The 12970-nt window shown below is 42.8% G+C and overlaps 1 protein-coding gene across 4 annotated transcripts in view; it reads left to right on the forward strand.

Annotated features, from left to right (window-relative positions):
• smtnb (smoothelin b) overlaps window positions 1–12970 on the forward strand; it is a 416118-nt gene that overhangs the window by 120962 nt on the left and 282186 nt on the right. For 3 of the 4 annotated variants that reach the window (XM_041203610.1, XM_041203611.1, XM_041203609.1), the window contains exons 4-5: window positions 4851–4929; window positions 7250–7410. In XM_041203610.1, the coding sequence (XP_041059544.1) occupies window positions 4851–4929; window positions 7250–7410 (240 nt within the window). Of the gene's footprint in view, window positions 1–4850; window positions 4930–7249; window positions 7411–12970 lie in introns of those variants that run through there. The other variant, XM_041203612.1, reaches the window with a different exon arrangement.

Consider the following 12970-nt stretch of genomic DNA (forward strand, 5'->3'; position numbering starts at 1 on the left):
ATGTGATCTCGCTTTCCTGTGAGTAGCCCCCTACCTACTACTACTCACCTTCACAAAGACATTTTTAAGAGATGTTGGTTGACATTAAGTGGCATCTCTGAAGCCCAGTTTATTGCCCTTCCAACAAAACAGGTGCATAAAAAATAAGCAGTGCAGGTAGCACTAGCCCCGCACCTCATTCCAGGTAATGAATGAGTTTCTGCCAGAACCCCACATTGTTCTTGCTTCCCCGTGATATGTGAAGGATTTTGAGTTAAGAAAAACATATAGACTGCCTATATGTGGAGATTTCTTCATTTCTTTCAGAATATGTGACAGTCGTGTGCCACAATCCCACCTCTTCATCCCCACCAGTGCTGAAACAATACACTTTTGAGCACAAGGTTATCTGGTTAGCGTCAGTTTAGCTTTAGTATAAAGTGAAATTTAAAGTGGCATAATTCTTAGGCTTTATACAATGCAACAGTAGAAACTTGCATGTGGCACAAAGGGATGGTAGAATAATAATGTTACTGGACTAGTAATCCAAAGGCCTGGAATAATGCTTGAGAGACATATGTTTGTATCCCACCGTGGTAGCTGCAGGAATTTAAATCTAATTAATAAATCTGAAATAAATGCTAGTCTCATTAAGAATTGTGGTAACAGCCTATTTGGTTCACTAATGTCCTTCAGGAGAGGAAGACTGCTGTCCTAACCTGGTCTGGCCTACATTGCTCTGGGCTACAGGGGGCACAGAGCAATGCGGTTGATTCTTATCTGTCTCCTGCAATGGCCTGGCAAGCCACTCCAGTTGATTCAAATCACTACAGAAAAGTTGATGAGCAATTAGGGATGGGCAATAAATTTTGGCTTTGCTAACAACGCTCAGATCCTAAGAACAAGTAAAATATTCTGCAATGCCGTTGCATTTTCATCTGTATCTATAGCAATTGGTTTCCCTAAAATCTACCAAACTAATTTATTATTCAACTATATGAGGAAGATGCATATGTTTAAAGAATTCTTATCAGGTAGTTAACTTGCCTTAGTCCTTGAATTGTGTAAAAATCCAATATTTGTTCCAGCATATATTTGCCTGCTCCAGAAAACTCAAAAATATTCAATCATTTCAAATGTTCTAAGTTTGAATTTTCTTGTTAGCTCTGTTTTCAAGAACAACACTTATGACATCTAATTCCACTAACAAATGTGCTTTTTTCAGCAAAGTAATAAATTTGTTTCAGAATAATTAAAACAGCATTTTTCTGAGTCCTGAGGGAATCTGGGCAGGTCTGGAACAAACTCAGTCCTCTTTAATGATAGGAAAAAGGTCAGTGTAGTCCTTTTTGTTGCCATTTCAGGGGGCCAATAATAAATTACCTGGTTGGCTGAAGAAAGCTCCTTTGTCTTGTCAAGGAAACGATGCAAGAAACTAGACTTTCTAAAAACTTCTATCTGTGGGATAATGAATCTTTGGGCTGGTCATGGATGATTACTAAAACTTCAGGCTCTATTAATCTTTTATTTCCATTTGGTGTGTTGTGGGAAAACTGGCATTGATTAAACATCAGAAGATTTAGAAGAGGACTGTTTAAGTTTGCAATTCATTGTATTTATTCAAATGCTTATTGTTTGCATAACGTAGGACATTAAAAGAAATTCAGAATGTTGCATACACTGCAAAAGCTATTTATGTAGCTATAAAACTGTGCTGCTTGTAGCTTATCCCAAATCCAGTTCCTCCTGTACATCACCCCTGTCATCACTGACTAACATTGGCTACCACTCATGCAACATCTCAAATTTCTATCCTTGTGTTTAAAACCCTCTATCTCTGTAACTTTCTCCTGCGCTATAACCCCTCCTCCCTTCCAAACCCTCTGTTTCTACTCTCTTGTGCATCTCCTTCCCTTGTCCCACCATAAATTCCAATGTCTTCAGCCACCATGGCTAGCGCTTCTGGGAATCATTCTTAAGTCCCTCAGCCTCCTTTAGCACTCTCTCCATAAAATCGATCTCTTTGTCTGGGATTTCAGTCATCTCTCATCTCCTTCTTTAATTCACATCTATTTATTTAATTTCCCTATACTTGTGTGAAGCACTGCAGAAGATTTTTCTACGTTGGTGGTTCTGTATAAATGTGAGATACAATTGCTAATGGCAGTGAAAATTATTGGCACTACTAAAGCACTTGCCAAATTATTTTCCAATATGACCCCATTTTAACACTTGAAAATTAACACAACCCCAGCTGCCGGTAGAAACAAAACAGAAATAAAGCAGAATAGTATCATTAAGTATATAATTATTAAAGTTTGCGTATTATGGATCAACATATATAAATTTGAAAATCTGTGTTGTTAAAGTACTTTGTAAAAGTGCTATTTTATGCCCTCACCAGTCCACTATTCATCTCAGCCACTCCAGATCTTGGACATCTGCCAGGAAGCAGCAGAAATGCAGGTTGAGTGTCTTGAGGTGGCTGACATTGGAGGCCAGATCATTCAGCAGTGCTAGGTTGGGCTCAGACAGACCAGAACTCAGCAGTGAAGGCATCAACACTGGGTTCATGGTTGGGGCCGGGCTTCGAGATTCAGTGAAGCGGCCACTGGCAAGAGCCCCTGGCCTGGCGAGAGAGAGAGAGAGACCAAAAAACAGGCTAGGCAAGGGAAGGCTGGACACTACCTGGGGCTTCATGCCAATGAGGAGTACAGTCTCAGAGGATAGGGCACTTGCGAACCCATTCACTGTTTTTGCAATCCCAGTTGGGCTTCTGACCCACAGTTTGGGAATGCTGCACTGCTGAGCCATGTGCCTTTTGGTGAATTGGGACCTTGTATACACAAGTATCTCTGGCTCTAAAATAGTACCACATTCTAATGCATTGACTTCTGCTTGTTTCCTCTAAGGGTTACCGTTACCACGACACTTGGGTTGAAAAAAAAATTTAGACCAATTGCAGGTTTTTATGAATAAAAATAAGGCAATGAATGCCTTCTTAAAGGGATACCACCGATGAACTATAACAGAATAAACAAACATGTAAAGGAAATGTAACAATCAAATTGAAATGATATTCTCCAGGTGTTGATGCACCCCAGTCCCTCTGGTGCCCACCAGTTATGGATGCCTGAAGCATACTGGCGGACACCACGTGTTCCACCTCCAAGGATAGCTGATTGTGGATGTGACCACACTTTGTGCACTGCTGTGGATATCTGAGTAGGAGCAACTGAAGACAATTGCCTTCATGCTCCTGCCTCTGTGTGTAGCACATACTCTTATCACTGCAGCCCAGCCTAATTTGAATCCATTCTGAAATTTAAAAGAACCTGATCCTTGTCTCTAGAGAAACCCATAATTTACAGCCATGAGTGAATATAGGTTGAGGGGATTTCTGCTTATCAACAGGTTGCTACCATTTGAAGTTTGACCCTGCTAAATAACAGCCCTTCGGGTTTTTCATCACCTTGCAATCAAGATCAAGACGTGTGACACAGTCATATGTTAAGGTTCATTCAGGAAAACACTTGAGTCATTGACTCAAATAACATGAGCGGGATTTCCACTTATTCAGTGGGGAGCTGAGAAAAAGGAAGTGACACCTTGTCTGGAATGGATCTCTGGAATAGCTTAAACTACAACAGGAAGGTGCTGCAAAAAATTTGTCATGTGAACAAGATTTTAACGGTTTAGATTTCAGCAATAATTATTAAATTCAGATATATTGAATTCAACTTTTTTATTCCTGCACTTGATTCTAAACTTTGTCTTTGCAACAAAAGGGTTTGTGCTTCGTGCGCACACCATTAAACAAAGGCAGTTGCTAAAGAGAGAAGTAGGAGATAAAGAAAACAAACACAGATTAAGTTGTGCCAATGTGTTCGAGCAACAGTATGGAGAATAGTAGGAAACAGTACAGACCCTTCACTCCATTTGAATTACCAATGACACATGCTGTGGGGAAGGTTAGTCAATGGTGAATCAAGTTGGAAGTTGGTTATGTGGTCCTGTATAGCCTGAAGCTGTTGGATTTTTGTCATATAGCCCACTGACGGTAATCTGTAGTCAGAGTTCATTGGTCTGTGAATTGGACAGCCCCTGAATTGTTGCACCATTTGCATTTCAGAAACAATCGTGTAAGTTGAGCAAGGATTCAGTTCTATGAACTGATAAAATGTTCCGAGTATTTATTGCAGGAAATCCAAAGGACTAGCATGTTGCTGTTACGCTAGCCTGCTATGTTTTGGCCTTCAGTCAAGTGTTTTGATTTGTGTTTGGGATGACCTGAGTGAGAGCAGATCACTTGAAAGCCCTCTCCTTCCAAGGGAGACCTCAAGGCCATGCTTCCTAGGGGCCTAAAGCCACCTTCTACATGATAGCCCCAGAAAGTGGTGGTAGTTGTGGCTGATAGGAAGAAAATTCTTCAGACTGTTTTTCTGGAGAAGTGTGTGGGTAGGGATTAGCCAGTGGCAGCCCCTCCAAGGTGCAGAATCCTGGTTGGGATGGTATGGCATACACTTCCACCTGAATTTATGCCCATTTTCACTGCCAGCTGTATCTTACGAAATATAGAATGTGAAAACAGTGACTATTCCATTCTATATAACTTCCAATTGTTCCCCTAAAAATTGTTATTCTGCAGCTGAAAGAGAGATAGGGATTGCTGGATTGAGATAAAAATGTTCATGGAAATGATAACTATGATTACAATTGTTTTGTCCAGTGTATATGTTTGACTAATTCCATTTTATCCATTTATAAAGAATTGTTTGTCGTTGTTGTTTGGAATGTTTTCTTTCCATTGTTAGTTTCATGTTTTTCAATACCATTTAGTGAATCTGATGATTATCTTTGTGCTTCAACAGCTCCGAAATGCAGGTGAATATGAGGAACGTAAACTGATTAGAGCTGCCATTCGCAAGCTCCGAGAACAGGAAATTGAAGGTGGGTTAATTTGTGTTCTTCATGCACATTTCCATTCAAATGTGTTTTTATTATTATAGTGCTTGTGCCCATGTGACGTGGAGATTTGTTGTCTTTGAGTAGCTGGGTGAATTGCCGTTAGCTACATTTTATTCTGCATTATTGTCCTGTGAAAGTGACATAACCCCACACTAGAAAGTCTAAGTTTAAAGAATGGATTTGGGAAAAAATTGAAACCAAGGGGAATTATCCATGAGCTGTTATGGTCAGTACTTGACCACAAAAAACCCTTCCACCAAATCTCTTTTTAAAAACAAATGTCGGGTTTTAACTGCAGATCTGAGGAATTATCAGACAGCAGTCAGGCACAGGAACTTCAACTGACCGACTGGTTTCTCCACCCTTTGAGAAGAGTTCTGTGGATTGCTTTAGCACCCGTACTACTACCCTAGCTGAGATTAGCTGGCATAATACAGGTTAATAATCAGAATTAGGAGACTTTATTGTCTGTACAGTTTTGCACCTATTGCAGTCAACAGAATACTTTTGAAGTGTAGTCACTGGTAATGTAGGATAATGGGCCCCCAGGCACAGCAATTAAACAGGTGACCAGATAATCTGTTATAAATCTTGATTGAGAAATAAATGCTGGTTATTACACTGGGAGAACTCCTCTGTTCTTTGAGTATTGCCAGAGGATCTTCTGTACCCACCTATGTGAGCAGTTGGGCCTCTTTATTATTGCATTTGAAGGCAGTACTTTCAGTGATGCAATGCATTCTTCAAGGCTGCACTGAAATGTCAGCCTAGATTGTGTGCTCAAGTCTCTCAAGTGGGGCTTCAAGTCATAACCTTCTGACTCAGAAGGGAAAATATTACCAATGAGCGTAGGCAGATACCTAGCAATTTCTGAACATTACCCATGGGTATCACATTGTGTATTTCTGATCATTAATTCATGAGCTAATCTAAGCAAGTTAGGTATGTGTTCCAAAGCTCCTTGTGTAAGGAAATAGAGACAGTTTATGTAAGTTGTATTTGTGGGTGTTAGGAATGAGTTTTAGCTTTAATGTTTAAGTTTGATTTGTATTTCTGTATTTGTGTGTTAAGAAAATGTCAAATTGAGTTTTAGATTCTCCTTAAAAGGTGCCTGAATTTCTAATGAGAGGTTTACGACTGTTGCAGCTAACAAGAGTAGAGAAACTGGGTTGTTGCCTAGCAACAGGGATCCAGAGAGACAGGTCCCTCCCACAGACACACACAAAAACTAAAGAAACAACAGTTTTGAATTCAGTTTTGAAGACCGGTGCCAGGCAGAAGCAGCCTAGAGGGGGCAGATAGCCAGTTCCAAGTTCCAGTTGGTTGAAAGTAGCTGCCAGAGTGAGACTGGAGTAAAAGAGACAGATTACAAGTCCCAGGCTAAAGCAAAGTTCCCAAAATCCAGGGGAGTGGAACAGGGGAAAGTCCAAAGAAGACTTTCTAGTCAAAGGAAGGACAGGAAACTGGAGAAGGTCCTGTTAAGTGAAGTTAAGAGCGAGGTGCAGAGAGAAAGGCTCCAAGTTTCAGATTTAAAGAGACAAAAGCTGCAGAAAGCAGATTGAAAGTGAGAACAGCTTGCAAGATGCAAGAAGGTCCAAAGAGATGGCTATAGCTCTTTGTTATGGGCATGTGAAGCAGTGGTGTACTTTTGACGGCTGAGTTGGTGAGAGAGTGTGTGTGGAAGACAGCTTGAATGCATGTGGTGACCCAGGGAAGAGGAACTCTCAGGAGGTGAGTTCAAAACCCTGGAGGCAGAAGGCATCTGAGAGAAAGCATCGGTTTGGGAGAAGATTCCAAAGCAAGTTCTTAGAGTGGAGATTGAAACCCTTGGGTGAAAGACAGAGTTCATTGAGACTGGCTCACAGTGTGACAAGCGTATGGGAGAAGTTGAGGAGAGATCCACAGCATCTGGTTGAGATGGCATCTGTCACTTGGTTTCGTAATGTGGTGTGTCTGACCATGGATTGCCTATTGGTTTACATGGACTGTGTACTTACTGTGAACATTAGAGTATAACGATAGCTTTTGTAACTTGTGTTATCCTTACAAATCTGTATATATCTGTAAAGGTATTCTTGTGTGTGAAGGAGCATTGTAATATAGTTTTCTTGTTAAATAAATGTTTTATTTTTTAGCTAAAAGTTCATCAGCTGACTTCTGTGACTCTGTTTTGTAGCTACTCCACGTATCTAAACAAACAAATTAAAAGTTAGGATCTATCAAGGCTTGTCCAGGGGTAACATCAGCTGGGGATCATAACACTTGTCTATTACATTAACTTGTGACCTTTCTATTTATTCAGCTGCATCCATTGCAGACAAGCCAGATGACATGCTAGTCCATAATAGAGCACTGCGAAGTGAAAGGACAGCCAGCACTTACCGTCTGGACATTGCACCACAGACAACATGGTCAAGCAAGGACCTATCTACCAAACACAAGGAGAAGGTTCTTCAAAGACGAGTGAGTGTTGTATTAATATAATGAATAATCTAGTTTCACTTCTGCATGTTATGCAGGATCTTAACTGTCTTAAGTGCTTTTAAAAACAGATCACCCAAAAATATGAATTAAGTACTAACAGTTTTACAATTTTGTGTGTTTGTTTCCAGTCAAAAAAATAAATCAGGATAAAAGGAGAGGAAAAGTAAGCACTTAGCTTTACTGCTAAATCAAATGATCCTTGAAGTTTGCTTTGAACTGGCTATGCAACATGATTTGATAAGCTGCCAAAGGTGAACTGGTGTGGCAACTGCAGTTGTGGTTTTGCTTTTGCAAATTTTTGGTTTGTTTGGTATAAGTAGCTTCATTGTCCTTTACTCCCTGTTAGGTGCTTCCTGACAGGCTAATTATTCCTGGTACTGATATTAGATTGCCACAAGTGATAGGTGCTGATGGGGGACATCTCTACTTTCATTGTACTGGATTATTTCTGTGAATCACTCAGTTTCTGTCACCAAATTAACTTGAATATTTTGGATATATGCTGTTCATCTTGACCTGGGTGCAATGTTTCCAGTGTAGGATGCATATTTTACTGAAAAATCCTATTGTTTTCCTCTCCTTCACCCCCCCACATCCCCCCATATTCCCAGAAAATGCTGGCTCATGTTAGCTACAGTTCTACAGGCTGCCTTTTGATTCCTTGGCTGCATTTAAACATAATTGGTATTGTGTGATTGGTTCAAGAACAACAACTTGCATTTATATGTCATCTTTGATGTTAAAGTCCCAAGGTACTGCACAGAGGGGTGATTAAAAAAAAGGATGTCAAACCAAAGAAGGAAATCGTAGGAGTGACTGAAAGTTTGATTAAATAGATTAATATTAAGGAAGGCTTTCAAAGAGGAAAAAGATGTCACGAGGTGGAGGAGTTAAGGAAAGAAATTTGGAGCTTGGGCTAGGGGCGTGGGTACCAGTGGTGGAATAAAAGGAGCGGGGGGATGCACAAGTAGCACAGTTGTAGTATAACAAGAGCATTAAACAGTTTCAGTAAAGTTGTAGAAGATAGACATAGGCCAGGAGGGGGCTGTGGAGTTGATTACTGCCTCCTGGGGAGTGGAATGAGGGTGGGCTTGGTAGAAGAGAATGGTGAGTATGAGAGGGGGCAGAGTGAGCCGGAAGGATGGGATGGTGAGGGTGCGATGGTAGCATTAGAAGGGATGGCGAGGGTGGCTAGTGGGAAGTTGGAGGCAGACACAGACTGTTGGGGTTGGAAGGATGAGGTTGGGAGGTCAATGTGGGTGGAGGTGGTATTCTTGGGAAGATAGGGAACATGCACATTCATCTGGACATCCTGGAAAGAAAAGGGGTCTGGTTCGTAGTTGACAGCAGGGTGTTGCCGGGGAGTCAGCTGTGATGGGGGGGTAAGGACATGGGTGACTGGGCGAGGGGAAAGGACTGGGGAGCTGAAATCAAATCTTACTACAGCCATGCTTCTGAACTCTAAAGTGAGAGGAGCCTCGTGTTGGGCAGGCACAGGTGCTACATGAGAGTGTGATCAGTGGGTACGCAGGGATGCAGGTCAGCTTAGATGAGCAATTGAAAATGCTCGGGACATTGAAATGAGCATGATGGAGGAAGGATCCGTGTGCGTGGGAAAGTGCTTGCACTAGGCTCCTTAAGGCCCTGCCACAAATGCACTTCTTCCTCCAGCGTCACTCATGGTCCGGCTGCGTGCAGCTGAACGACTAGTGGGGGCGGAGGGATACATGGGGTGCACTCACGAAGCCTCTTGATGAAGCTGAAAGACAACATTACACATTAATCAATGAAAGTGAATGTATTTTCAGATTATAAACAACAGTGTGTTTACCCATGCAACCACATGATCGGAAATTCTTAACTCTTCTATGCCTACCACTTCTTCTAGGTGCTGCCCTGAAACCCACAGGAGGGGTGGAGACAGCCTGTGCAATGGTTCGCCTTGCTGCCTCCGATGACTTTGGCGTGGGTCCTCTGGAGAGCTGAGGCCTAGAGAGCCCTGTCTTGCTTTGTCTGTCCTCCTGTGGTAGAGGACAAGGTTGAGGTGGTCACAGGCAACAGCCACTTGGAGGGAGAGGACAGTATCTGAGATTCCCGAGTGCATAACCCAGAGGTGTCCAGCTGCCGCTCCTCCTCCCCTCTGGTGCCCTAGGATCCCGGCCTAACTCATTTGAGGGGAAGGAGCACCTGGAGGGACGTCAAGGTGCCTCATTTCCCCCTTGCGTTGCCACTGCAGGAACTCACCCATGGCTACCGCGATGGAGTGCAGATCTACGTGCATCTCTGCGTTCTGCTGGACTAGGGTCTCCATGGTGTCCATCATCCTCCCCATGGAGACCTCCATACATGCACGTGTGGGCACCACTTCATCAGACTCACTCCTCCAACTCACGTGCCACTCTGTTGAGAGTTTCCAACAGCTCTACGTGATGTTCTCCCGCGTTTTGCTGACTCTGCACAATGAGTTGGAAGGCTGAATCCAGAGGCTCATCATCTGACTCAGACCACAAAGATACCTCTTCCCCAGCAGTCCTCCACGTGCCAGGGAGCTTGGCTGAAACTGCCTGCTCCTGCTGCAGGCATGTGTCCATGAGGTGAGCACCAGATTGTGAACTCAAGCCTGCTCTAGATCTACGTCCCACAGAAGTGTGTATCTTTGCGCTGGTGGAGGGTGTGGGTAAGTGCTGTGACAGGTCTTCCAGGCTTTGCTGTAGGTGAGGACCTGGATGGAGCTAAGAGACTGGTTGGCTGAGAGTGTCAGTCGCTTGACAGAGCTCCCTGTGAATCAAAGTAGAGATAATTAGTGTATGGCAGCAGAGTCAGAAGCAGGAGAGAGAGCACTCACAGTTGCGTTTAGAGAGGGATGATGTGGTGCAGGATCTTTACATGAGTGTTTGGCACTGACCTCACCATCATCGCCAGCATGGTCCACATCCTCACCAGTCAGCACGATGGCACGTTCCCCAAAGTGGGTGAGGAGCCTAATGTGGGCCACTCCATCCCTGGTCTGGGACCTCATCCTGTTGCTGTGAGCCAGCTTCTCCTACATGAAAACAGATGGAGGGAGTGTGAGCAAGACGCATGGCACTGTGTGGAATGTTTATGTGGTGAGAGGAGCCAAGGACGGGATGAGGACGTGAGCTCGAGAGGATGTGAGCCTGATGGAGATGCGAGGGTGTGTGTGAGAGTTAGTGGTGCTGGCCCTTGAGGTGTGAGATCCTTGTGGGTGTGTAATGGTTTTGAGTGTGTGGGTTGGGAGTGATGAAAAGAGTGACTTACCCTGGCGAATGGATGAGAGCATTCATCCTCTTCCTGCACTGGGTGGCTATCCTCCTTTGCAGGGCATTGGTGCTGACCACTGCTGCCACTGCCTCCCATGCTGGATTGGTGACCTTGCTTGCTGGTCAGAGTGGGAGTGGAGAACATCGCAGTAGGCCTCCACTGCGTCCAGTAGGCATTTGAGGGAAGTGCTGCTAAATTTAGGGATAGCATGTTCCCTCCCTTTGGCAGCTATCAGCTGCCAGCAGCTTTCTGTCCCTTGAAGACTGCTAGCTCTAGGTGGATGAACCAGAGGTTGTCCCACCAGCGACCTGGTGTTTCCTGGGAATTAACTATTAATGAGATAAGGCACGCTGGGAATAGGATGATGCAGAGTGAAAAGCCGCCATTGCGGCTGGTGGGTATAACGAACTTTTTCCCGCCCGCTGCCGCGCTTAGTGCAAATCTGGGATAATTCTGCCCTTGGGTGATATTAATAGAACCAAATTACTATAGACATTGCTCATAAACCTGATTTCTCTCCGTGCAATTCCCACACCTCCCCCAACCCCCAGTCATCCATCATTCTCTAAATCTGAGGAAACGTTATTTATCATAGAGCTGGAAATTCTTATTTGTTCTCAATGTAAATTTAATGCAAAAGATTTATTTATTCTCTGCATTCATTTTTAAAAGTTAAAACTACTTTCTAGTAAGAAGCCTCTTTTCTGGCTGATTTATAGAGAAACACCAGAGCCTGAATTTTTCCCACGTTGGGCGGGCTTGGCGGGAGCAGATGGGCAGTCGTGGAGCTGGCTGCCAATTAAGGCCCGCCCAGCGTGGATCGCAAGTGGGAGTGCTGAGCGCTACCTGTGTGGGCGGGAGGAGGAGGGAGAGTCGAGTCCAGCACTTTTTCGTGCACGGAGCTGCCTCGGAAATTGAAGTGCTTTTTAACTAATTAAAAATTTAATGAAACATATCCCCTCATGACTGTGTCGCATGAGATGGGACATGTTTTTATTTTTCAAAAGAAGTTTTTATTCAATTTGTAAAAGCTTTATGCCTTAATTAGGCCTTTTAATTATCGGCAGGCATGCAGCCAATTCCGGTGCATGCCCGCTGAATGAAACATCGCGAGACTGCGTGATGATGTCAGGACGCACGCCTGACATCATTGCGTGTCATTTTATGTTCTGACTTGTCGGGCCCGCCCCTGCACACTAAATGTAAAATCCTGGCCCAAGAGATTTGATTCAGGATTATTTGAACTGAAACCTAGTCTTTTGGTAAAAATGTAGGCATGTAGCATTCAGCTAAGCCTGAGCTGAGCAAATTAGAAAGTCCTGTGAGTTTATTAAGGTTCTCTATGGCTATTTTTTCTGCAAGTGTGTGTGTCGTTTTAAGTTTTCAGTTTGAATGGCAAATCCTGGTTGCCAGAAAGGAAATGATTTATAAACTCTCATTACAAGTTGGTACACATGTAGTGTGTTTAATCATGTATAGCTCTTTTGTGAATGCTATTATTTGATTTTATTAGATGCTGCTTTGCTGCAATATTCATTGTAAGTTGCTGTCAAAATGTTAACTTGGAAATGCACCATTTGAACAAGAACAGCACACACCTTTAATGCTATGCTCTTGGCTGACTGCCCAGTAACTTGGATCACCTGATAAATGATAGTTCATCTTTACTAAGCTCCAGTGTACCATGTGGGGAAAAAATCATCTGCAGAAATCTGGAAATAAGTTTAAAAATGCTGCATTTGCTGAATATATACTAGATTTTCTAATTAAAGAGTTTTCCCCCTGCTGCCTTCCACAAGCATTTCAGATAAGATTAGTCAATAAATATTCCTTGTTATGCTGAAAGATAAATACTGGTATGCATACATTAGGTATTCACACTTGACCTTGAAGTTGTGGGTATGATACATAACAACACAATTTTACATTTGTGTTCATGCTTCATCTGGTCGAGGTGTCTCTGTTAAAGGAATGCTGTGGATGGTAAGATGTGTAGTTCTCGCTTCATCAACAGCAATCACAAATAAAACACTGGCAACCTGTTCAAATACAACTGCACCAGAGATGCACATATCTCTTCATTTCAAGATTTTATTAGAGATACCAACCATGGTCAGCAACAAATGGGGATACAGATCCTGCGATTTACATATTTTTTCAACAATATATTAAAAATTATGCAATTGCATGCATTTCCTTTCTCAATAATTTGATTTTGGTCGTCATATTTTTGTTACACTTTAGTGGTAACATTTTC

This window comes from Carcharodon carcharias, chromosome 13 (assembly GCF_017639515.1).
Source record: "Carcharodon carcharias isolate sCarCar2 chromosome 13, sCarCar2.pri, whole genome shotgun sequence".
Classification (NCBI taxonomy): domain Eukaryota; kingdom Metazoa; phylum Chordata; class Chondrichthyes; order Lamniformes; family Lamnidae; genus Carcharodon; species Carcharodon carcharias.